The 27,288-nt window shown below is 41.5% G+C and overlaps 1 protein-coding gene across 1 annotated transcript; it reads left to right on the top strand.

The window, feature by feature from the left end:
• The first annotated feature begins 358 nt into the window (after positions 1-358).
• On the top strand, positions 359-27,288 carry NARS1 (asparaginyl-tRNA synthetase 1). Its single transcript, XM_034774042.1, has 15 exons — positions 359-524; positions 7,143-7,225; positions 7,514-7,579; positions 7,692-7,784; positions 8,442-8,531; positions 10,034-10,112; positions 10,969-11,039; positions 11,328-11,414; positions 14,202-14,423; positions 14,596-14,795; positions 17,460-17,595; positions 20,395-20,508; positions 23,568-23,699; positions 24,822-24,953; positions 25,670-27,288. Exons 1-15 carry the CDS (start codon positions 482-484, stop codon positions 25,799-25,801), a joined length of 1,680 nt encoding a protein of 559 aa, XP_034629933.1. The 5' UTR covers positions 359-481; the 3' UTR covers positions 25,802-27,288.

The raw sequence follows: 27,288 nt of genomic DNA, 5'->3' as shown, positions 1-27,288 counted from the left end.
AGCTCCTGTAACAAGCCGGTGTCTGGGCGCTGCTAGGGTTCACATTCAGCGCGCCCCCCAGCCCGGCTGCAACCCCCTGGGCTGCCCCACACTCCCACCCGTGGGCCCAGCCGTGTCCGGTTTTGCACTTAGCCAGATTTCCAGCAGCTTAAGCAACGCGCCTCCGGGAACCCAACTGGTCCCTGCACGGCTGAGGCCGGCCCCGGCTCAGCGGCAAGGAGGCGACTCTGCCGGGAGCGGGGGTGGGGCTGCCCCGCTCCCTGCTGGCCGCTTGCGAGCGACCAATCCCGCCGCGGCGCACCCTGACCCTACCGGGGCCGGCCCCGGCCCCGCCGCCGGGCCAATGAGCTCCCCGCGCCGGGGCGGGGCTGCGGCTCGGCCCGGCCGCAGACTGATGCAATCCCGCTGCCGGAGCGCTGGGGAGCCGCTTGCTGCAGAACCCGCTGCCGGGCCGGGCGCATGAGGAGGCTCCGCTGCCGCCATGTCTGCGCTGCTCATCCAGGAGACGGGCGAGCTGGCCCTGGGTGAGTCCCGGCGGGGCGCGGGCGCGGGCCCTGTGCAGGAGCAGGTGCCTTTCGGGCCCCACATCGCCCCCGGAGCGGGGCAGCGCGGGGAGAGCCCGGCCTGGGGTGGCTCTGAGGCCTGGCCGAGCAGCCCCGCTCCGGGAAGGACACGTTGCTCTAGAGATCGGTGTTAGTCACAGTCGCTCTCCGGTCCCTCGCGTGGGGAGGTGCTTGGCCTGCAAAAGGGCAGGTCCCCTCGCGGGTCAGTAAGGGGTTAAAACACAGGAAACAAAAAGTAGGAGTCAATGGTCAGTTTTCATCGTGGAGCGAGGTAAGTAGCGAGGTTCCCCCGGCCAGGGACCCGTGCGACTTAATCAACATATCCCTTAAATAACGAAAAACTGGTGAGAGGGCAACGTTTGTAGATACTATAAAATTATTCGGGATCGTTAAGTCCAAAGTCAATGGGTTTAAAACAAGGAAGTGTTTCTTCACTTAATGCACAGTCGACATGAGGAATGTTGTGAAGGCCAAAAGTATAAATCAGTTTAAAAAAAAAAGAGGAGGATGGGTACATCAATGGCTATTAGCTAAGATGGTCATGGATGTAACCCCGAACTGTGGGTGTCCCTAAACCTCTGACTGCCAGAAGCTGGGCTTGGATGACAGGGTCACTCAAAACCCTTGATTCCTTCTGTAGCATCTGGCACGGCTAACTGTTAGAAGACAGGATAATGGGTTAGACGGACCATTGGACTGACCTACTGTGGCAGTCCTTATGAAGTGGCTGAAAGGTCCCATCATAGCCTGCAGCTGGGCAAGAGGCACTACTACTGGAGGCTTGTGTATGCTAAAGAGCTGGGCGCTGACCAGTGCTGGGTTGAGAGAGCTGCACCCATTTCCTCGTGTATCTGGCCACTAACTCCATCAGCGTTCTGATGCAGGAAAGAAGCTTTGCTAGCCATCATCAGAAAGGCAGTATGTGATGTGTAGGGATTAAATCCATTCCAATGGGCAGCATAGACAGCGTTTTTCCTTGGATGCCATGAGGCAGTTCAGTGCTGTTTTTTTTTTGTTTTTTTTTTAATCTGATCAGTTACTACCCCAGGGAAGTACAGTATGAGTCACTGTTGTATCATTGCAACTAAAAAGTTTGTCCTCCAAATATGCTCAGTTAATTTTTTACAATATTTTTAGACACACTGTATCCCAAATGCTTTATTGTAATAAAAACTAAACATTCATCCCTTTTAAAACAAACAAAAAGGGGACTTCGATTTGAGTGACGTGTCTTATACTAAAACATCCCTGGAATTTCTCAGTGTTATAGATGACAATTTCCTAACTCAAAGCCAACTCCGGGGGATTCTGTATTAGATCTTGTTCCAATAGATAAAGAGGAACTGATCACAGAACTAAAAGTTAATGGTAGCTTAGGTACAAGTGATCATGACTTGATCACATTTATAATGTGCAAGCAGAATAAAGTCCAGACCAGCAATATATATAATATACTTGGTGCTTTCATAGGGCCAATTTCACAAAGCTGAAAGCACTTATGAGCTAAATCAGCTGGGAGGAATAATTTAATTGAAAAATGTGAATGATAATTGGGAATCATTTCAGAACACCTTTGTAGATGCCCTAAAAAGCCACAATTCCACAGCTGAGGAAGAAGGCTGTGTTGATTAAAAAAACCAACCTGGTTTAAAGTGGAAGAGAAGGCAGCTGTAAAATAAATAAGATAAATAAAGTGGAATAAAGGGGAAGTTAATAGTAATGACTATAAATCAGCAGTTAGGAATTGTAGAAAATTGATAAGGGAAGCCAAGGGACACAAGGAGAAATTTATGTCAAGGAGGAGTTTTTTAAAATATATTATGAACAAAAAGAATCCTGACAATGGTATTGGTCCATTGCTAGCCAGAATTATCAGTAATAACACTGAAAAGACAGAAGTGTTAAATAAATATTTGTTTTTTATTTGGACATAAGAACGGCCATACTGGGTCAGACCAAAGGCGATCTAGCCCAGTATCCTGTCTTCCAACAGTGGCCAGTGCCAGATGCTTCAGAGGGAATGAACAGAACAGGTAATCATCAAATGATCCATCCCCTGTCGCCCCTTCCCAGCTTCTGGCAGACAGAGGCTAGGGGCACCGTTTCTGCCCATCCTGGCTAATAGCCATTGACGGACCTATCCTCCATTAATTTATCTAGTTCTTTTTTGAACCCTGTTATAATCTTGGCCTTCAAAACATCCTCTGGCAAAGAGTTCCCTGGGTTGACGGTGCGTTGTGTGCAGAAATACTTCCTTTTGTTTGTTTGAAACCTGCTGCCTATTAATTTCATTTGGTGACCCCTAGTTCTTGTATTATGAGAAGAAGTAAATAACACTTCCTTATTTATATTCTCCACACCAGTCATGATTTTATAAACCTCTATCATATCCCCACTTAGTCATCTCTTTTCTGAGCTGAAAAGTCTCAATCATGTTAATCTCTCCCTATATGGAACCGGTCCCATACCCATAATTATTTATCTTTCCTTTTCTGAACCTTTTCCAATTCCAATACATCTTTTTCGAGATGGGGCAGCCACATCTGCATGCAGAATTCAAGATGTGGCCATACATGGATTTATATAGAGGCAATATGATATTTTATGTCTTATTATCTATCCCTTTCCTAATTTCCAACATTCTGTTCGCTTTTTTGACTGACTCTGCACATTGAGTGGATGTTTTCAAAGAACTATCCACAATGACACCAAGATCCCTTTCTTGAGTGGCAACAGCTAATTTAGACCCCTATCATTTTATATGTATAGTTGGGATTATGTTTTCTGATGTGCGTTACTTTGCATTTATCAACATTGAATTTTATCTGCCATTTTGTTGCCCAGTCACCCAGTATTGTGAGATCCCTTTGTAACTCTTTGCAGTCTGCTTTGGACTTAACTATCTTGAGAAGTTTTGTATCATCTGCAGATTTTGCCATCTCACTGTTTATCCTCCTTTTACAAAAGAGTGCTTCACTTAGGCAGGAGAAATCAGATACAAAGCTCTAAAATGGGGGGAATAACTAGGTGATATACTGCTGAAAAGGATCTGGAGTTTATAGTGCATCACAAATCTGAGCCAAAAATGTGATGCAGTTGCGAAAAAGACTAATATCATTCTGGGGTTTTGTATGTAAGATATGGGAGGTAATTGTTCTGCTCTACTCCTCGCTGGTGAGGCATTGGCTGGAGTACTGTGTCTAGTTCTAGGTGCCATACTTCATGTAAAATGTGGACAAATTGGAGAGAGTCCTGAGGAGCGCAACAAAATTGATAAAAAGTTTAGAAAACATGACATATGAGGAAAGGTTAAAAAAAAACTGGGTATGTTTAGTCTTGAGAAAAGAAGACTGAGAGGGGACCTGATAAGTCTGAAGGTAGGACAAGAAGTAATATGCTTAAACTGCAGCAAGGCCATTTAGGTAAAATGTTAGAAAAAGCTTTCTAATGATAAAGGTAATTAAGCTTTGGAATAGCCTTCCAAGGGAGGAACAGGCTGGACAAACATCTGTCAGGGATGGTCTAGGTTGACTTGGTCCTGCCTGAGTGTGGGGTGCTTGACTTACTGACCCCTCAAGGTTCCTTCCAGCCCTACATTTCTATGATTCTGTGTGTGTCTCTCTCTATGTATATCTGTCTCTAGATATAGACACAGATGTATACACACACGCTTGAATTTAGGAACCTAAGAATTGCTGTTACAGGTCAGATCAGTGATCCATTGAGGTTGGTATTCTCTCTCTCTGGCATTAGCCAGCACTGGATGTTTCAGAGGAAGGTCTGAAAGCCCTATAATGGACAATTCTGCAATTACATGCCCAGGGAGTGACGGGGAGATGTCTGACTCCATGTAGTACCTGGCTTATCTCCTGAAGCATGAGGGTCAATATCCCTTGTACATTATCCTGGATAGCGTAACTGGATATTCTTAACATTGGTATTAATATGCCCTTTTTTATTCTTCCTAATCTGTGTGTAAAGCAATAGTATGTGATAAGTAGGTCCACATCTTAACTATGAAATATAGCTACTAAAAAAACCCAACAAAATACCTTTTCTTGTTCCTTACTTCAATTGTGTTGCTTGTTAATTTCCCCATGTGTAATTTCCTTAACTGTTGTTGTTATAAGTGTGTGGCATACCTTCTCTGTGTGGCTCCTGGTTTTATATACCCTTATCTCACCTCTCTGTCTTCTCCCTAAACTAAACAGTCCTAATCTTTTTTTAGTCTCTTGTTGTATGGAAGCTTTTCCATGCTTCCAATATTTTTCATTGCCCTTTTGTCTGGAGTGAACAGAACTGATGATGGTCTTCGAAGTGAGGGTGTGCCATCTATTTATAGAATGTCATAGTGTTGCTCCCTATTCCTTTTTGAATACAACAAATGCACAATGTTTGGTTAATTGACCACCGCTGCATATTGGGCAAGTACTTTTATTGAACCATCCTCTGTGATGACCAGGTATCTCTCTTGAGTGAGTTAATTTGGACCCCATCAGTATGTAGGAGTATCTAAAACTTCCTTCCAACATGCTTCACCTTGTGCTTGTCTGCACTGAATTTCATCTGTCATGTTACCTAATTGCTGACTTTTGTATTGGACCAGAATAGTGAAAATGGATCAGTCCTTTCTTGTATTCCAGGCAATAAGAAAAAGGGGCCACCTGATACAATTAGTAAGTGGTAAAATGGGAACAAATAAAGGAGATACTCCACATAATAGGCCAGAGGAATTTTGTGGTGCGGGTAACCACCAAATCAAGGGATTATAGCAAGATATTTTTAAGGGCTGTTAATGGTTGTTCATTGCTTTTGCAGTTATAAAGGTAGTCAGCAGTTATGTATCAGTGCATGTTTCTTGGTTCCTTTCCTCCTTCTTCTTTTCACCCCAAAAGCTCTCCTCTTCCACCAATAATTGTACAATTAGCTATGTGCATTATGGGTGTGTTTTTGTTGCTTTCCTCTGAAGTATGCAGTCCTGGATATCAGATTCAATGAGCTTCAGTGTGGCAAATCCTATATAACTGAGTTATTGTGCATGTCTTGCTAGTTAGAGAAGAGACATGGATGTGTAGAATAAAAGGGGCAACACCAGGGAGGATGGTATGGGAGAAAAAACACAGTAAAAGAGGAAGTGGCACAACAGACATTGAGAACAGCTAATGAGGTGAGACTGTATCCTATAGGAATCAGAACAAAAAGAAAAGTGCATAAAGCTAAAAAAGCATTATGCTCTCCGATAACCTACATTTCAAAAAGTTATATTAAACCAAATATCCTTATTTTCCTGTTGTGGGAAAAATGTGCACTGAGAAGTTAGACCAAAATTTTGCAAAAATTGGGAGTTGCAACATACACAGCCATCACCTTGAAAAGCACAAAAAACTAGTGTGCAGTCACGATTGGTTGGTATCAAAGAAGGTACACGTATCACTTCGAAGAGAAGAGGAACAGACTTTTAAAATGAACTCTTAGGGGTGGTATTCTTAAACGTGCCAAAGGAAGTGGATGCCCAGCTCCTGTTGATAATCCATGGGCGCTTATCTCCCTTAGGCACTTTTTACAGTTATACACAAGGTCTCTAGTAGTTATTTGCCATCTTGTGTTAAGTTAGTTGTAGTCTTAACTACACTCTATGCATCCGAAGAAGTGAGGTTTTTACTCACGAAAGCTTATGCCCAAATAAATCTGTTAGTCTTTAAGGTGCCACCAGACTCCTTGTTGTTTTTAACAGTGGTAGTTACTGTGCAAAGACACCACTATTGAGTTAATAAGAACATAGGAATTGCAATGCTGGATCAGATCTAAGCTCTGTCTGGCCTAGTATCCTGTCTCTGACAGTGGTCTGCACCAGAAGCTTCAGAGGAAGATGTAAAAAACCTCAATAGGTGGATGTGGGATACTAGTCTATGACTACACTGCAGAGTAAACCTGGGATTTGAACTCCAGCTCAAGCTTTAACCCCCACTTCCATCTACACACAAATTGCACTAACCCTTGGCTTGGTCCCAGGACCCCACAGGTGTTGAGTTGATTCAAGCCCTATTGCTTTGCAGTGTAGATGCAGTTCCAAAAGTATTCTACGGGCTGACTTTCTTTGTCCTCTGTCAGTGGTTTGGTGGACAGTCAAGTTTTCCCACACTGCATCACAAACAAAGAGCCATTGCTGCCACATTTTGGGAGGGTGCTAGGAAGTCTGAGGATGTGGGTAGTTGGACTCAGGCCTGCCTAATGCAGTGAAGACTCCAGAGCCCCAGGTAGGAATCAGGGTTCACCAGTTCCTAACCTGGGGTCACAAATGAGTGTTGACACTCGAGCTCTAGGTTAACAAACCCAGGGTCTGGGAACTTGAGTTCTGCTAACCCTGGGCTTACATTGCAGTGTAGACATTCCTAGACAGTTAGAGATTCTCTTGAGACCTGAAGCATGAGGCTTAATGTCTCTTAAAAAACATGTCTTCATTAATTATGATGATGCTGAATATTCTTGATAGCCATATACGTATCCAATCCCTCTTAAAATCTTGCCAAGTTTTGTGCTTGCTTTAAAATACCTGTATATGCTTGTTCTATATTACAGGAGAGATGTATGTTTCTGAACGCGAGGGCTGCGATTCTACTGGCGATGGAACAGAGAAGAAGCCTTTCAAAACAGCTCTGAAGGTATCTGCAGAAAACACACAAAATCTATTTTAAGTCATGTCATTTCCCTTCAGGACAAACAGACAGTTATTTACGGAAATACTGTAAACTAGTGGTGGGCCAGATTTGATCTGAAAATAGCTTTTTAAGCTGCTGTTCTCTTTAAATGTAAATCTTATGTATCTTAACATCAGGTCCTCATTGATGTGTTTTGTAAATGTAGGATGTCCACCATATTATCTCATTGACAGTCTGGCTTCAGTACTCTTATGATGAAACTGACTTTTGCACTTTTTTTTTCCCTTTAAGGCTTTGATGACAGCAGGAAAAGAACCATTTCCTACTATTTATGTGGACTCGCAAAAAGAAAATGAGGTGATGTAATTTAAATGGATATTTTTAATTAAATGAGGTATTAAGGTTCCTATTTTTCAAGACACAAATAACTTCTTTCTCTTCCCCCCCATATCTCACCGGATCCACCTAGAGATGGGATGTTATTTCTAAGACACAAATGAAGAATGTAAAAAAAACATGGCAAAGAGAACAAATGAAGCATGAAGCTAGGGAGAAGAAAGAGGTGGGTTATGAATACTGCCAAGTCAGCTCATTTAGAAATTAAAAATAGAAAAAATCCATTTTAGCTCCCCTGAAAATGGCATATGCTAATCCTGAGTGTGCTGTTATATGGTGGATGAAGGCCGTAGCAGGCAAAGTGATCTGTAGTGCACTAGTCAGCATTACAACCTTTAAGCCCACTGCTTGTGTGCCCAGATAGTTTAATTTTGCCAGAGAAGGGCAGAGGAAGTTAAATGTACCTGGTCCTATTCTGTCCTTGGATATATGGTTTGACTCCCGTTGACTTCAGTGTATATGTATGTTAGTTGTTTTCACTTCATCAAGACAAGCAAATGGTCTGCATCAGGATGGGATGAGTTTCTACAAATTTTGAATGTGGATGTCTCTAAACTCCTCCAACCTTCTCTAAACCAGGTTAAGAGCACTTCTAGGATGTGTTTCATGTTCTGGGGATCGCACCCATGTATCTTAGGGCAGATTTTTGACATATTGTAGCAGGGCTGAGATTCTATGTAAACATTCATCTTTAGAGATGTACATAACAGTTTCGTACTGCTATCTGTGGGGAGTGATACTGGTATAAATAACCTGATTGTAGTTATCGTTAACACCACTACATGACTAATACATAATTTATGGAAAAACTTCTTAAAATTAGGCAGAAGACAGTTTGCGACGAGAGAAGAACCTGGAGGAAGCTAAGAAAATTACCATCAAGAATGATCCCAGTCTTCCAGAGCCTAAATGCGTGAGTGAAATCTAATGCACGCGATAAGAAGCCCCTGTAACAATCCCTTTCTTATATGATAAACCGCATGATTCTGAGGTGTGCTCTGCATCATCACCAGCTGTTGAAGACTACTATGCTTTTCCTTCCTTGAGATTTTATTCTCTCTGGTCATTAGCATATCCTCATATGTTTCATCTCCCTCATTCACCTCACAGTTCACTGAGCCTGTTTGACTTTAATTTTGGATTCTTCCAGTACACATGCACCAGAGGAAAAGAGCCAAGCTGTACTTCTGCTTGAAACAGCCTGATGAGTTTTTGTTGTTGTTTTTTTTTAATTGCTAAAAAGATCCTTGTTTAAAATCTGCCCTCAACAGAAGGGCTTTTGCCATGGTGGGGAATGGAGGAAATATTGCTGATTTGAAAAACATACATACTGAATTAATATCCAATATGTATGGGCCCAAGTTCTACTGAATTACATTCGTGCAGCCACACTGAAGTCAGTGAGGTTTGGCAAGTCTAAATCAGAGGAATTGGGAAGCAAAAAATAAACGTTCTGACAGATCACAATCTTGAAGACACTTCTTACAGCATGTGTGAAAGAATTTTGATTTGAGATTTTCACTCCAACATAAGCAAACGGACAGTGTACTCAGTTGCACAGAAGTCAATCTCTGTCTTTCCCTGGCCAATGCACTGTAGTAATTCCAACTTGCAGATGGCTGGGCCTTTAAAATCTATTAACCGATAACTAGATAAGTCTGAAGAGCAACACCAGCCTGCCAATTGGAGAGTCAGTCTGACCATGTCAGTGCCTCAACAGTGACTTTGCGATGGGATTCAGTCAGTACCAAAATGCATCAAAAAGTGCCAGTTATCTACAATTCTAATTAATAACCCTTTCTCATATTTTGGCTTCTAACCGAACTCCTATCTTACTTAGTAGTTTTAAAAATTAGTGCAGAAAAGGCTGTTCAGACCTCTGGGTGAAGGAAAGCTGTGTGTTCAAGGTCTCTTGCCCAGAATGGGGTGGCAATTTGGTATATATTGAAGTATAAGTAATATCTGAGAGGCATGGTTCTCAAGTGAACTTTTACACGTGCTGACTCTTGTTATATTCAGCTCAGATGTAAAACCAAATTTCTGATCACTTGTGGTCATTAAATTTCCCACGTTGCTATCTGACAAAGTAGGACTGTTAAGCAGAATGTAATAACCCAACATGAAATTTGGTTAGGATATCAGAGGTGCTTAAACACAAGCCTTTCTATTTTTAACTTGATAGGATATTCTTCCCTCGGTGCCCTAAACTGTCATGCAGAATTGATGGGTGCTGTTCAATCCCTGTTGTGTTCTACCCCAGATGTCTGTGCATTTCACTGGTTAGAAGCTGTTTCTGGGTGCATATCCTATATGCCCATGTCCCATGAATCTGTGGAAATGAAAGGCACTGTCTAAATGTCGGTTTGTTATGATTTATCTCTGTGTTTCATTGATTTTTTAATCCATGTTTAACAGGTGAAGATTCGTGCTCTAGAGGCACACAGAGGCCAACGAGTGAAGGTTTTTGGCTGGGTCCACAGGTTACGTAGACAAGGTAAACAGTCCTTAATGTAGACAAAGTAAATAGCTAGCCCTTAAAAGTAATTGAGTCAATGCAGAGAGGGGGAACAAGGGGTAGAGTATAACCGGACATATTCTGGCTCACCTTGCTCAGGCTAGAAAAGCTGGGAGATGCGTGGAAAATGAACAGCTTCTGTAGCACCTGATAAAGCTGTCCATCCTAATCCACTGATGCTTCATAGATGTCCTCTGCCAGGTATCCTAGAAGGATTGAACTTGGTGTGACCTGGGGATCGGGGTATGATGCTGGCTGTCCTACCTTAACAGTGATTCCTATTGCACGGCATGCTGTGCAATCTGCTTCTTCCCAGAAGGAAAAACTTGAACAAGAGGGGATGAATGGGAGGGGCTACATCGTTTTCCACACAATAGCTGTAACTTGGGCCTATATAGTCAGCACCTATATATAGCACCTGTGTACGGCCGGTCCAAAGGGCCTGGCCCTGAGAACATCCAACACTCCTTGTCTAATTATTGGGGGTAAAATCCTGACCCTATTGAGATCAATTGGAGCTTTGCCATTAACTTCAGTGGAGCCAGGATTTTGCCCTGGGGGATTTGGACGCCTAACACCTAGGATTAGGCTCTACATATGACTTCATCTTTCATTATCTTTTGGCGTAAAAAACACAGTTGTGTGGAAAGGATTTTATCATCCAACAAATGTTTTAATGTGTAGTTCTGGTATTTATTAGTGATCATGAGCAACCCTTAACAGACAAACCCTGAAAACAAACTGCCGTGATAACATTTGCTGGGTGTGGGCCTACTGAACTGAATAAAGTAATAGTTTTGTCTGACGAGTCTGGGTTTTTGTTTTTGTTAACTAGGAAAAAATTTGATGTTCCTTGTGTTAAGGGATGGCACAGGATTTCTGCAGTGTGTCCTGTCAGATGAACTGGTGAGTTGCGGGGTTTTATTTCTGCAATGCAAAAGAGAAACTATTAATACCCAGTGTTGTTTCCTTTATATGCCCCACTTGAAAGTTTGACTTAACGATATTAAGGTTTAATTCATTAAACTTTTATGAAAAGTTTAAGGTGGTCTCTTTTTCTCACTCATACCACCGGAGTTTTTCTTGTTCACAGAATGAGTTAACGAGATTATGAACCTTCTTTCTTTGTCTCTGGACCCTTGTAGAGTTTGTATTCTAGCTGTATATTTAAAATATCTTTGTCTCTTTTTCTAGTGTCAGTGTTACAATGGAGTGATCCTCTCTACGGAGAGCAGTGTGGCAGTGTATGGTACACTAAACCTTGTTCCTGAAGGCAAGCAGGTGAGGGAGTTAGTTACGGCTGTGAGTTTGGGGTTCCCCCTCCCCACCTATCACTCAGTTAGATGGCAAAATATGGCCCTTTTGGGGAGGGGCAGGGAACATGGAGGGAACGGGGGAAAGAACTCCATAATTGATTTCAATGAGGATTGCTGTTTAAAAATTGATGGCATGATATGGTTGAGTGCGTGTGTGTGTGCGCGCGCACATGGGTTTGTGCTTGTGTTCATTCGTTCTAACTGGGTAATATTTCTAGTTTCTTTTAGCTGAAGTTGCATTTCCTTAGGGTACTAGTATGGAAAAGTATTGTCTTTTAAATATAGACACGGCTTTAGTTTTCCTAAAAAGTGAGATGAATATTTTTTTTAAATAACTGTTTTAGTGGTAATGTGGTGATTCTCAACTCTCCTTTCTAGCTGAGATTTGTGCTTGTAGGCTCCCCTCTATGCAGGATAACCTGTGGGAGCATAGAGACCTTAATTTGGCCTTTTTTAATTTGAGAAGGGGACACAGCCTGAAAACTGGCCTTTAATGCTGTTTGTGTTCTTTAATGATGATTTCAGCATCTGCTGGAAATGTATAAAAATACAATAAGGTTGTAGACCAAAAACCAAATAGTGTTTATACTTTGCTGCCTTGTAATTAGTCATGTAAATTTCAGATTGTTAATACTTATTAAGTCTTTCACATCTGGAGCTAGGGTCAGTTCTACAATAAGTAGTTTCATAAAGGATGCCCATAAAAAGAGTTCAGACTGAAGGTAGGGCTGGAGAATTTTCCAGGAATTCATATGGGGAGAGAAACTGGATGAGGATGGTCCAAAGTTTCAGGATATCCTTTAAAATATAGTAATGTACAGTAAATATAACTCCCAAAAAACTAATAGTAGGACATTTGTTTTCTAATATCTTCTCAGTTGCTCTTTGTCTAATTAATTCAGTTATAAAATCTCTTCTGCAGAATAAATATAAATCCGTATTGTAAAACCGATGCTTGAATATAGTTTCTTGATGTCTGTTGGATTTTCCTGGGGGGAAATTCAGAGAATGAACAAGAGAGAAGCTATTCTGATAGTGTTCTAAATAGCTACTAAAGAGCCAATTTTGAAGAAGATTGGGCTGTTCAACTAGCCACTGATGGTAGGACAGAATGGGACAAATTCTGCCTAGTTTACACTCCCAGTACCACCATTGATATTCAGTATACTGGGTTCTGCCCAGTATCTGATTTACTGAGTTCCCATTAACTATGGCACAATCTGCGGTGAGACTTCGTTATGTTGTAGGCCCTTCCTGGACAATAGTTAAGTATGAGTTTTGTTAGAAAGGTGTTAATTTATTCATAAATTTCATCATGCAGTGAAAATGTATTTACTTCTACACAAACGCTTCTGTACGTTTTATTGAGTCTAGAAAGTTTGAAAAAGGGGGGAAAAGAAATAGTCCAGATTGTGACTTGTTTGGCCCTATCTACTCTCTTTCACAGAATTTAGGAGCCATGTTTGAATACAGTTCAGCAAACCTGTTTCCAAAATGCACTTGCCAGCCAGTGTATGAACAGGTCCCAACAGTGTTAGAGTTGTATTTTTAAAAACCTGGGCTACAACATGCTATCTGGCAGTATCCACACTGGTGGGCAAAATGGAGCTAGAAACCTATTAGCTGGAACCGTGTGTTTAAAGCAGGTTGAAATCCTCCCTATCACTCTGAGGAGACTGACTGCATCCATAAGAGAACTTATCTAAAGAACCCAGCCCCAATTGTATTGGAGCTTATAGCTGCTAGTATCAAGTTAAAATGATATTATCAGGTCAGAAATAACTTATTTTAAAAGCACAGTAATATCCTTCCCTTTGTTAGTAATAATACCTGAGGATATTAAACTCTAACTACTAACTATTTTGTGTTTTTTGTTTACTATTTATATTCATTAGCTCATTATTACATATTGTCTCTCTCATTTCGGAAAGCGAAAGCCAGATAGAATCAGAAAATGAAACTTTTGCCTTAGCAAATGGTATAATGTTTGGGATTATGACACTACAGCATACGCTACTTAAACTCCAAAATGGACAATTTGTTGTTTCCTTGTTCAGCAGTTAGCTAAAATTAATAAGGGGAGGATTTTCTGCTTTCATATTGGGGTGAAATTCAGTGCAATGCAGAAAACTCAGAAAAGCACCCACGTCCCATGCAAGCGCTAGGATGAAATTCCTACATAGTCTATATATGGTGATCCTTCCACCATCATATGAGCAACTCCCATTGACTTTAGTGAGAGTTACATGTATCCTTCAGCAGGAGGAGACGGGACAAAAATATACAAAGGTCAGAATGCCTTAGATTCCTATCAAGGGTTATCTTGTACACAGCGTCCCAAATGTGTGTATTTTTATGGGAGTGGGGAGAGAAGGAAGGATTTTTCACGGTTTTCACAAGAGTAGCAGTCATTTGGAAACATTGACAAGCTGCCTCAGACCATGCAAGTTCTGAAGATGAACATTTTTCACATTGAGTAACTTTTTATTAATCAGAAGTAGCACATAATGCCACTGTACTTAAATCAGTGGATCCCAACCCAGTCTTGGGTTGCAAATCATTCGTCTAAAGGTGGCATTGTTGAATTACAAAAAATGGCATTTTAAAAGCATTGCCTTTCTCAGTAGGTCTTGAACATCTAGGGCTAAAACAGAGTTATTAGCAATAGAGTTAAGTTAGAATATCAAGTTACCATTTTTAGGTGACAGTACCAAACTTCTAATGTGTATGTTGTTTCTTCTAAAACCCATAGGCTCCAGGGGGCCATGAGTTGAGTTGTGACTATTGGGAGCTGATTGGTCTGGCTCCAGCTGGAGGGGCTGATAACCTGATCAATGAGGAATCGGATGTTGATGTGCAGCTTAACAACAGGTATATGATGATCCGAGGAGAGAACATGTCCAAAATCCTCAAGGTGCGCTCCGTGGTCATACAGTGCTTCAGGGATCACTTTTTTGACAATGGATATTACGAAGTAAGTATAGCTTTCTTTCCTTCTTCAGAGCCTCAGTGATGCTTCTAGATATACTATATAGACTTTGATATTGAATTGAATTAGACAAAAATTACTTGTCAGTTAGGAGACCACTTTCTGACTGTTTTTATAGACGGAATTCTTATCTTAATAATGAGGTTTTGTTTAACAGATCACTCCACCGACACTAGTCCAAACGCAGGTTGAAGGAGGCTCCACGCTATTCAAACTGGATTATTTTGGCGAAGAGGCATACTTGACACAGTCCTCCCAGCTGTACCTGGAGACTTGCATCCCTGCGTTAGGAGACACGTTTTGTATCGCCCAGTCATACAGAGCTGAGCAGTCCAGGACGCGCAGACACCTGTCAGAGTATGGGAATCATTGTAGTATAAGTATGCATGTGTTTAGAGGGCAAGGGAGCAGCAGTCTATCAGGAACAATAGGACTCTATAAAAAGGAAGGTAGAGCGTTATGCTAATATGCAAGGGACTGACCAAAGCTTCTTTGGAAATATCCTGTTCCCAAGGTCAGTGGGTGGGAGGCAGAGCATTAGAGGAGACTTTGACTCCTCTTCTGTAATTTGTCCAACTGGAGAATGTCTTTTATTGAGCTTCTGTTGTTGGAATGTGCAGTGGATGCCATTGTGTAACTTGTGAAGGGAATAAGGTTATAAGTAGGGCTGTCAAGCGGTTAAACAAATTGATCGCGATTAATTGCGCTGTTAAACGATAATAGTCTATCATTTATTTAAATATTTTTGGATGTTTTCTACATTTTCAAATATATCAATTTCAATTACAACACAGAATACAAAGTGTACAGTGCTCAGCTTATATTTATTTTTGATTACAAATATTTGCATTGTAAAAAACAAGAGATAGTATTTTTCAATTTCCCCATTGCAAGTACTGTAGTTGGGGATTGGTCCTGCTTTGAGCAGGGGGTTGGACTAGATGACCTCCTGAGGTCCCTTCCAACCCTTATATTCTATTATTCTATGAATCTCTTTATCATGAAAGTTGAATTTACAAATGTAGAATTATGTAAAAAAACAAAAACCCTGCATTCAAAAACAAAACAATGTAAAATTTTAGAGCCTAGAAGTCTACTCAGTCCTACTTCTTGTTCAGCCAATCACTTGACAGACAAGTTTGTTTACATTTTCAGGAGATAATGCTGCCTGCTTCCTGTTTACAATGTCACCTGAAAGTGAGAACAGGCGTTAACATGGCAGTGTTGTAGCCAGCGTCACAAGATATTTATGTGCCAAATGCCCTAAAGATTTATATGTTCCTTCATGCTTCAACCACCATTCCAGAGGACATGCGTCCATGCCAATGACGGGTTCTGCTCGATAACAAGCCAAAGCAGTGCAGACCAGTATATGTTCGTTTTCATCATCTGACCAGATGCCACCAGCAGAAGGTTGATTTTCTTTTTTGGTGGTTCGGGTTCTATAATTTCCACGTCCAAGAGTTACTCTTTTAAGACTTCTGAAAGCATGCTGCACACCTCGTCCCTCTCAAATTTTGGACAGCACTTCAGATTCTTAAACCTTGTATCGAGTGCTGTAGCTATCTTTAGAAATCTGACATTGGTACCTTCTTTGCGTTTTGTCAAATCTGCAATGAAAATGTTCTTAAAATGAACATGTGCTGGGTCATCATCTGAGACTTCTATAACATGAAATATATGGCAGAATGCGGGTAAAACACAACAGGAGACATACAATTCTCCCCAAAGGAGTTCAGTCATAAATTTAATTAACACTGCACCCCAAATCCGTCATCCCCAGCCCCACCTCAGAGCCTGCACCCCTCTCCCCAACCCTCTGCCCCAGCCTTGAGCCTCTCATCCCTGGCCCCACCCCAGAGCCTGCACCCCAACCCTCTGCCCCAGGCCTGAGCACCTCTTCCCCAGCTCCCCCCCCGAGAGCGTTTACCCCCAGCTGGAGCCCTAACCCCCCGCACCCAACGCTCTGCTCGAGCCCTGAGCTCCCTCCCACATGCCGAATCTCTCAGCCCCGCCCTGCCACATGAATTTTATTTGTTATGTACACATCACCTCCATATTGGTGCACATAACAAAATTCATTCTGCACATGGGTGGGAAAAACTACAGGGAACACTGTTGGGATGTAAATACTTTGCAATGCCAGCTACAAAAGTGCCACGCGAATGCCTGTTCTCACTTTCTGGTGATGTAAATAAGAAGCGGGTAGCGTTATGTCTCATAAATGTGAACAAACTTGTTTCTTTGCGATTGGCTGAACAAGAAGTAAGACTGAGTGGATTTGTAGGCTCTAAAATTTTACATTGTTTTGTTACCTAACAAAAAAACCCTACATTTGTAAGATGCACTTTCACGATAAAGATTGCATTACAGTACTTTGTATGAGGTGAATTGAAAAATGCTATTTCTTCTATCATTTTTAGAGTGCAAATATTTGTAATAAAAAATAAATATAAACTGAACACTGTACAGTTTTTGTATTCTGCGTTGTAACTGAAATCAATATACACCTCTACCTCGATATAACGCTGTCCTCGGGAGCCAAAAAATCTTACCGCGTTATATCGAACTTGCTTTGATCCGCCAGAATGTGTAGCCCCGCTCCCCCCCGGAGCACTGCTTTACCGCGTTATATCTGAATTCATGTTATATCGGGTCGCGTTATATTGGGGTAGAGGTGTATTTGAAAATGTAGAAAAACATCCAAAATATTAAATGTCAATTGGTATTCTATTGCTTATCAGTGCGATTAAAAAAAAAATGAATCGCGATAAATCAAGTTTTAATCGTGATTAATTTTTTTGAGTTAATTGCGCGAGTTAACTGCGATTAATCGACAGCCCTAGTTATAGGATAAGAGTGTAGGGAGGGAGGGGGCAAAATGGCAATTGGGATGAAATCCTCCCCTCTCATAGGGAGATTGTCTTCATTACTCAAGTCCTCTTGCTTGTGCATGGCTGATGAAAGGAGGGGAAGTGTCTTCATTCTGATGACTAATGGTGATGTGACCTTGTTCTTCAGATATACTCACATTGAAGCTGAATGTCCTTTCATGACATTTGAAGACTTGTTGACCCGTCTGGAGAATTTGGTGTGTGATGTAGTGGATAGAGTCTTGAAATCGTCTGTAGCAACCTTCCTATATGACCTAAACCCGGTATGTGGTGGTGTGGCAAGCAGTCCTGAATATTCACCTCTGTTTGGTGAGAAATATGACTTAATGTCCCTCAGAACCTCAGCCTAGCCTCCTTTTGGCAGCATATTCACACAGGGCGAACAGAGCATAGCAGTGAGCTCTGATCATTTGTAAGACACTCAATGACATCAAAAGGAGTCCAGCCTCTGCAAGGCTGATACCTACGTCATGCACGGATAGGGGTGGTGGTTTATATCTTAAAGTCTCAGGACAAGCTGCTGCTGTTTGAATTCCAGAAGTGCTTAGGGAGCCCCATTCATGGATCATGTAGCCTTTTATTTTGCTTAGAGTGAATTTGATGATGTTTTACACCACCATGCATTCAGCTCTGGTTGCTACAGTTTCAAACTCACCAGAGTGAAATTGCATCTGGTGCTTTTCTCAAATTTGGAGACTCTAGGAACACACAAAGTTGAAGGACAATGACCACAGACACGATCACAAGTACAAAGTCTTACCTGTACTATGAGTTTTGTTAAGCAATAAGTTACAATTACCCATGCATATAGAAAGCTGACAAAAACCTATGCAGTAATTATAACTGTAGTCACACGCACAGCCTCAAAGATATTCTAGGGTCGAATGGACCTCTCAATAGATGATCATTGATAGAGGGATGGTTCTTGCTGGGGCTTCCTGTGGGCTCGCCCCTTGGGACTTCCCACTTTTACCCAACAATGGAACCCTCTTTTATAGAGTAATTCTTACCACACCTAACACCTTATACTTATGCATGAAGGTGTCAAACTCTTTTCCTTATCTGTACCTCCACACCCCATAAGTATGTCCTGTTTTTCATAGGTTGTTCTTAGTTCCTCTCATTCTCATTAGCATCTATGCATGCCATGTACTCTGTGGTCAAGACAGTCATTGAAAGATGTTCCAGTCAGGTGTTTTGCGGTCTTGAACAATACATTGCAGTCTATTGCAATCCATTTTTTCGTAATATCACCTATTGGCACATCTTATGAAGTAACCTTGTGACCTTGCTGGCACAGGGTTATTCCTATGTCATCCACTCATGTCAAGTGTTCTTAAGGCTATGGCCTAGTATGGCTAAGCTAAAATCTTATAGGTCTCTGCCTATAGACCTTGCCTTCCAGCCATGCTTTACTTATATACCTAATACACACTCATCACTCCTAAATATTTATCAATCCTATACTTCTATAATCCTACAATTTAAATCTATTTAAATATGAAATGGCATATAAATTAACCATAACATCACATCATACACTGACAAATGGATGATAACCTGAACTAATTGGTTACAGCCAAAACCCCACTGTGCTAGGTACTGTACAAACAGAACAAAAAGCTTGTCTCTGCCCCAATCTAGGTATCTGACGAGACAAAAGTGGAATACAGACAGACAGGGAGCCTGAGGAAACAGACAATATTAGCCAGTTATTTGTGTGGTTTCTAAGCTGAGACACAGTGCTCAGTAAAACTGGTTCCTCCTCCTCATCCTGTCTGCAATGACCCACCTTACTTCACTGTCTCATTAATTTCCCCCCAAAGCCAGCCAACAGCCTCCTACAGCCAGCCAGTCTCCTCTGTCACTAGCCAACTCCTTCATGTTGCACAGAGACCAGAGCATCTCCAGTTTCCTTGGCTTGTTCTGATAAGCACTGCCTTCCTCCTACTTGTTTAGTCTCTGCTCAGGACCTGGGATTGGGGGAGATGAGATACAGGCCAGAGAGTGAGGTCTTTCCTTAAAGAGGTGAATGTAGCAAGTCTGAACTTGCTGCAAGTACTCAGCCCCGTGTCCCAGCAGAGGGAAACTCTCTTGGCATAGTGTCCTGTAGTGCTATCTGTGGTACGCTCTGGAACTGGTGCTGATGTACCCAATGCATCCATGCACAGAGGGGGTCAGTGGCCTGAGTGGTACCGTATTGTATCCCGGTTCCTGCAGAGAGCCTTCTGGGGGTTCAGAAAGCTGCATGTGGAGAGGGATAGATGTTTTGTGTGCACACACTCACTCAGCACCCCAGACACCACCAGGTATTTACCTAAGGCTCCCATAGAGGCAACTGCATTGCATTAGTGCACACACCATGCAGGTAAGGTCCAAGAGCTGTAGAGGGAGCCTCATTGGCACAGCTCTTCTGGCTGGGAGGTGTAAGGGAGACCAGTGGAGGCTTGAATCAATTATTTTAAAAATTACACAATTTGAAACAATCCACTCTATTAAATCAACAACAAAAGTAAATTAGAAAAAGCAATTCCTCCATGGTTTGAGTTGTTACAAACAATTAATGGAGAAATCATACATTTGCTATATATTAGCCCAGAATTAGTTTGTTGCCTCTCTCATTCAGACAATTTAAAGCATGGTTCTATCAAAGGATTCTTTGTCAAATTTGCTCTGTCTCTTAAGTTCTTTCTAAGCATCACAAACTCTTCCTGGGATCTGAAAGCTAAGCTGTATTCATTCTGGCTACAGCATCTTTTCTAGTTTGTTTCAGGGGAAGAATCTTTATAACTAATTTGTTAAAGCATGAGCTAGAAAAGCATCTGGCTTGTTCTTTCTAAGCCCTGGCTATGCACTGCTAACAGGAAAGCTTGTGGTGTTCACCGAAGTGAGCAGATAGGACTGTGAAAACACAAGGAATAGATCTCCTGAGTAGAAACGTGCTCTTTTTTTTTATTTTTTTTTTTTAAGTCTGGCTACTTTCCTAACTCTAACTGCACTGCTAAAAGGAATTGACCTTTCAAACAACACTAAGTCCGTGTATGTCTAATCTTACATTGCAGGACTTCCAGCCCCCCAAACGACCTTTCAAACGAATGAACTATACGGATGCCATTACATGGCTAAAGGAACACGGTGTGAAGAAGGAAGATGGCACTTACTATGAATTCGGAGAAGTAAGACCCTTTTGCCCTCTATTTTTTTGATATCTTAAAAGAGGTTGGAGCTCAACTCTGAAAGTGTACCATCCTTGTGGTTTCTTTCCTAATTTTGTGACTGAATCATAATGCAGTAAATGCAAATGAATCATAATGCAAATGCAAAAATGCAGTGGTTTTATAAAGTACCTACTGACTATTTTTTGGGTATGGCCTGGTCTTCTAACTGTCTAAAGGGTAATGTTGATCAGTGGGGCCAGGATTTCTTTAAATCAATGTCTTTATCCTCCTGAATACTGGGTTTCAGAATCTATTCTCTAGTTTGCAGACATGTGGAGGGAATATGGCTTTTAAGATGCTCTGAGCCTGAGGATCCATAGGGAAATCCACATGAATGGAAGAGGAAACCTAATGCAAACACATCCCCTCTGCATGGCATTCCCTCGTGTGTTGTGCTAACATTTCCTCCCATTACTGTGTACTACACTCGAGGTAGCGCAGGATAAGTGGAAAGAACTGATGCCACTGGGTTTGGAAAGAAGCCTCCCTTGTGGGCAAAAAAAATAAAAATAAAATAAAAATGGCAAAAACACAGTTTAAGATCAAAATTTGGATTAAAACTTTTGGTCAAAAATGTTTCAGAAAATTGAGAAATTTTAATAAAATGTTTTGGTCAAAAAATTGTATTTAGGGTACACTGAGAAATTGTTTTTAAAATGTAGGTTAAAAAATTTGGACAAATTGTATTTTGCTTAAAAAAAAAAATGGCCAAAGTTGTATTTCAGCCAAAAAACCAAGAAATTTGGATCAGGAAAATTTTATTATTTTGGCCCCAAAAGCTTTTGATTGAAAAGTACAGAAATTTGGGTCAAAACTTTTGGTGAAAAAGTCCGACCTCCTTCTTCTCATTCTCTTTTAACCTCCAAACTGTGGGTTTTTTTCCCCCCTCTGCCCGACTCCTCCCTGTATTTGGGGTCCTTTGCACCCTTTTCTGTGCACAGTAAAGGAGACAAAATTACACTTTTGTGACCTTGACATAGTCCTCAGAGGGGCTGTGCCTCTGCAGCTCCTGGTGCAATCAATGAAAGCCCAAGGTGCTCCATCCCTTCTCAGCACCTGGCCCTGAGTTTCTAGTGTCTGGTTTATCTTTCTAAGTTTTGCCACACAATGTGGCATTCTTTATTCATCGCAAATAAGACTGAAGCTGCCTCTGGTTTGAATTGTCATGTCTTTGGTGCTGTCAATGCCTACCTGAACCCAGAATTGAGAGGGAAATCATGTTATATTTTAGATTTCTAATATAATTTCTACATGTATTTAAATCACAGGCAACAATGGAAGTGAACATTGACCAACACAAATGGTTGTTACAAGCAATGCTTCTTCAATTAATGACAAATGTATCTGTTGGAATTAGACTTAGGCCTGGTCTACGCTACAGAGTTAGGTGAACATAAGGTAGCTTACGTTGACCTAATTATGTCAGTCTGCACTACGGCCTTGCTCCCACTGATGTAAGAGCCCTACTACACGGACATAACTCTGCTTCCATGAGAGGCATAGGGCTTATGTCAGTTAGTTAGGGTGATGCAGTGCTGGAAATTGACAAGAAAGGCTGTTAGGCTTCCTGCTGTGAACCCTGTGCCTGGCACACAGCTTGGGCTGTCATTTCAGGACAATTGGGCTCCCGGCTCCCAGCCAGGCTACCCCTCTTAAGTTGGTGGAAGCACTGCTGGTGAAGATGTGCACCGCTGAAGGAGGGCAGTGTGGACATGAAACACCGCAGCTGTAAGTCGACCTAACATAGGTTGACTTAAGTTTGTAGTGTAGATGTGCCCTTAGTTTCTTTACATCCTGCACCACCTGTTGCAATCGAAGGCAGCCATTTAGAGAGTGGTCATAAAAGGTGGAATTCCAGCCTGGATGAGTTGAAGCTGTGCTTTGATTTTGATGGAGTTGAGACCCCATGCTGGTGGTGATACATTTTTGTATAAAATAGATGAAATACTACAAAAAAGGGATATTTCATTGTATATGCATTTTATGTTAGATCATGTGAAACATATGTTACCATAGATTTGACTGTATGATACTTAATGATTATTAAATAGTTACTTATAGCATAGGCAGAAAATACTAGCAATCTAATAAGGGTATTAAACTGTGCCTGTTTTTTTATTAATAGTAAAACTGCTGAATTGATTTAAAAAAAAACCCAAAACTTCTGGAGTGTGTATTGCTAGGTGTCCTTCAACATTCCTTAGTAACTTCAAAGTTAGGAAGGTTGTGATGCAGTGGTACATATAATTGGTCTTTAACTGGTCATTCAAGATATTCATATATGCAATAGATAGATTAAAGGAAGTGCTTAAACAGTTCTCAGCAGTGAGACCTAATGCCCATGGAATGTATAGCATACCTGGGTTTCAGGGCCAGATAAAACTAGCCTCTGTGTAACAGTAACTGATCATCTGAAAGAACTCCACTCTCTTCTCAGCTTCCAGTCTGGGACTGGCTTAGTTTTTCCTAGTGTCTTAGGGCAGGCCTTCACTACGGGGGCGGGGGGGGGGTCGACTTAAGATACGCAAATTCAGCTACGCGAATAGCGTAGCTGAATTCGACCTATCGGAGCCGACTTACCCCACTGTGAGGACGGCGGCAAAATCGACCTCCGCGGCTCCCCGTCGACGGCGCTTACTCCCGCCTCCGCTGGTGGAGTAAGAGCGTCGATTCGGGGATCGATTGTCGCGTCCTGATGAGACGCGATAATTCGATCCCTGAGAGATCGATTTCTACCCGCCGATTCAGGCGGGTAGTGTAGACCTAGCCTTAGCTATTCCTAGCTGTTACCCTCTGATATGTAGTGAATATTCTGAGGCAAAATAATTTTTTCCTGATTTAACTTCTTGGAGTTTGATTAAAATTGCTTCTCCTCCACCCCTGCCAAAAGCTTTGCTCATATCTCTGTCGTTATACTGTGTGTTCTTTCTGCTTGACGTCTATAGGCGAAAAGCCTCGTGCTGAACTCAAGCAGTGTGTCTGGCCATAAATGTTGTTAAAATCTTGTTTAACCTCAGGATATCCCAGAAGCTCCCGAGAGAAAGATGACAGACACCATTAATGAACCAATTTTGCTGTGTCGATTTCCTGCAGAGATAAAGTCCTTCTACATGCAGCGTTGTCCTGAGGATTCCCGGCTTACTGAATCTGTCAGTTTGTGTCACAGAGTATTCGTAGTTTCTTTCTGGGAGGGGGATGGTGTGTGAATGCACAGAAAAATGTAATAAATGACTGGGTGGGAGAGTCAAGTGGGATAGCTTTCACTGAAATAATATTTTTTCACGTGTCTGTGCATGGCCTGTTTGCTTTAAAAAAAGAAATATTGAAGTAAATGTATATCTGCCCTGAAAAGAATAAATGTCAGCACTTTACTAGGGCTTTCGTTTAGTCTGATCACACACAAATGCTATATAAAGATAGTATTCAGTCTAGTAGTGGGAGGAAAAGAACAGTCTTACCATTAAAGCACAGGACCAGAAGTCAGGAGAGCTGGGTGCTATTCTTAGCTGTGCTACATTTTGTGTGTATGAGGAAAGATTAAAAAGACAGGGACTACTCAGCTTGGAAAAGAGACGACTAAGGGGGGATATGATAGAGGTCTATAAAATCATGAATGGTGTGGAGAAAGTGAATAGGGGAGTGTTATTTATCCCTTCACATAACACGGGAACTAGGAGTCACCTGATGAAAATAATAGGCAGCAGGTTTAAAATAAAGAAAAGGAGGTGCTTCTTTACACAATACACAGTCATCCTCTGGAATGTGTTGCCAGGGGATGTTGTGGAGGCCAAAAGCATAACTGGGTTAAGAAAAGAATTTGATAGCTTCATGGAGGATAGGTCCAACAATGGCTATTTGCCAAGATGGTCAGGGACGCAACCCCATGCTTCGGGTGTCCCTAAACCTCCAACTGTCAGAAGCTGGGACGGGATGACAGGGGATGGTCACTCAAAATTGCCGGGTTTTGTTCATTCCCTCTGAAGCATCTTGCACTGGCCACTGTCTGAGACAGGATAGTGTGCTAGATGGACAGTTGATCTGACCCAGTAGGGTCATTCTTATGTACTTGGATAAGTCAATCAGCCTCTCTGCTCAAATTCCCCTCCTGTAAAATGGGGCTAATAGGACATGCCATCCTCCTTAGAGTGTGCCTTAGAAGTGCTACCATGCTAACCTTTTAAGCCTATGATTGGTTTTGGGTTGGCTTTTTTTTTCCTGTTGCAAGTAGCTTATATGTAATAGTTTGTGACCTCCTGTCTTGTCTGTTTTAGGTTGATGTATTGATGCCAAATGTTGGTGAGATTGTTGGAGGCTCAATGCGTATCTGGGACAGTGATGAGCTACTAGAGGGTTATAAGCGGGAAGGTATTGACTCCACACCTTACTACTGGTATACAGATCAGGTACGTGAATAGACTTTACTCCCTGCATGGCAAATACAGAGGGTGTGGCTTTTTCAGATCATGCTAAAATGATAGTAAAAATTAATCTGGGCAGTTTATTTTAGAGAGATCAGGACTTGTCTGTCTTTTGGCCACTTGACCCATTGTATCTTGCAATTGGTTGCTACCTGTGGCAAGGTAGTTTTTAGGCTATTGAAATTGCTTTTGCTTGCTGCGGTGCATACATCCTCTATTAGAGCTCCCTGCTTAGAGGATCCAGTGCAGCCTGGAAATGGCTGGGCATGTGAGTGCAAGTCCCTCGGAAAGTCTTCTGTCTTCTGTTTGAAAGGCAGTAGTTCCTCTTGGCAACTTCCAAGTATAAAATATTTTTGCTGTTAGTGGACAAAAGAGTAACTTAGTCTGTTGGAAAATTAACAGTCCATCAGCAGTGGTTACAGGGGGAGGGGAATGGGGTGGAGAAGGACAAAAGGGGGAAAGAAAAGAGTGTAGTGTAAGTCCTCTTTCCTTCCTGCTCCCTCTTTCCCACTCCTCTCTTTTCTGGATAATAAATATCAGGAATCAGACGGACACACACTCATTCAGTGGGATGAGCCCATTTTAGTTTCCCCATTTATCATTCAGGATATGAGCCCCCGAATGTGATATTTATCCCAGTGTAGATGAGTAACAGGCTGATGAGTTTTAAAAATATTTCCTCTTTGCATTTTGTTCCATAGCGTAAATATGGCACATGCCCTCATGGTGGGTACGGCTTGGGCTTAGAACGCTTCTTAACATGGATTCTGAACAGGCATCACATCCGTGACGTATGTCTGTACCCACGCTTCATCCAACGCTGCAAACCTTAACCACTTCCTCAGGAGAAATTCAAGAGAAAATCAAAGCAACTTCTAAAATCCTACATGTGAGGGGGGGGAACAGTGCACTATGTCATCCTACAGTCCGTCTAAAGGCAAGAGCTATTGCTCCTTGTTGCTTGAGCCATAAAGTAGTACAATTTTACTAAAACAACTATCTAATGTAGCAGCTGAAAAGGTGAAATTTTGTTTATTTGGAAGGTAAAATCACTTTTAAAAATCTACAGAAAAATTGCTGTTTTGTCATTTTAAAAACACCATCTGGTTGGGGCATTGCAGCTTTTAGCTCATAGCAAAGTTTTCATATTAGATTGATATTTGAAACTTGCTGTGTGTACAATACTTAACGTGCAACATTTATTTCTCCTCTGACTTTAACATTTAATCTGTATGTATCTTAAAACATTGGGGCACTTGATTTTCTTTTAAAGGTAATTTGGTTTATGTTCTATCTGTGGCTTGGGGGTTGTTTTGGTTAAATTTAAAGGCAGATCATTTAAAGTTACAAATACTGTTGTGTATTAATATGAGAGTGTTCAACACAAGTTTAATAAAGATGGAATCATGTAAACTGTTAAAAATACAATGTTAGAACATTTGGGCCTTCACTTACCCAAGCAAAACTCTCTCTGCAGTCAGAAGGAGTGTAGAATTGAGCACATCCTCCTAATACAAAAAGATCTGCTTTCTTTTGTCAGAGTTCATTCATTTGGAAATGATGGCTTCAGTTTTGCAAGGTGCAGAGCACCCTCTGCTGCTTTTGATGTCTGCCAGAGATCAGCAGGCTACATCTTGCAGAACTGGGCCCCTTAACAGGACCAGCCCTTTTACAGTCTACATGCTGAAATAGAGCGAGGTGGATGTGTTCTTAGAATGTTGTGTCTAGCTTCTCCTGTACACCTGCATGTTTGAGCTCCCTTCATCAGTTGGTCACTGTTGCTTGACACATAGGAAGAAAACTGAATTTTAAAGACACTGATACAATTTGGTAACTTTTTTAACTGAAATAGTTTAATTTCAGCATTCTATGATTATTTGGATTAGTGTCCTCTTCAAGAGTATTTTAATCTAAGGAGCATATTTTCATAGGTCAGTAATGTCTTGTCTCCCAGGTGGCTCTGTACTGACTAAAGTTTGGGTAATGGGCTCAGTGTACTGTTTCTGCTTCTCCTCTGTGGGTTCCCTCAATGATTGTAATCAACTGTTACTTAATTATTAAGTGTTTTGAGCTGTCAGAATGCATTTTAGTCATAAATTAGATTAAATCTTACTGGAACAAATAATAGGTGGGTTATTTGAGACCTACTTGGATACTTGCCTTGGGACCTAGTCTGGACTTTTCATCTACGCTGTGTTTGTAAACTGTTAAACTTCACATTTATGTAGCAAAACTTTGTTTTTCCTTTTAGAATTTTGCATGTTGCACACATAAATCAGTCCAATCTGCCAGTCAATAAATTTAACATAACATACAAAAA

Source organism: Trachemys scripta, chromosome 6 (assembly GCF_013100865.1).
Source record: "Trachemys scripta elegans isolate TJP31775 chromosome 6, CAS_Tse_1.0, whole genome shotgun sequence".
Taxonomy (NCBI): Eukaryota; Metazoa; Chordata; order Testudines; family Emydidae; genus Trachemys; species Trachemys scripta.
The sequence above is the reverse complement of the archived record's forward strand: the minus strand, read 5'-3'. Positions and strand labels throughout refer to the sequence as shown.

What these genes read in the sequence shown, in the direction of transcription:
- NARS1 (XM_034774042.1), top strand. Translation starts at nt 482, where the DNA reads ATGTCTGCGCTGCTCATCCAGGAGACGGGCGAGCTGGCCCTGG. An exon ending in CCACAGGTTACGTAGACAAG is followed by an intron (nt 10,113 to 10,968) that starts GTAAACAGTCCT and finishes TTTGTTAACTAG; the next exon opens with GAAAAAATTTGATGTTCCTT. An exon ending in TCCTATATGACCTAAACCCG is followed by an intron (nt 17,596 to 20,394) that starts GTATGTGGTGGT and finishes CTTACATTGCAG; the next exon opens with GACTTCCAGCCCCCCAAACG.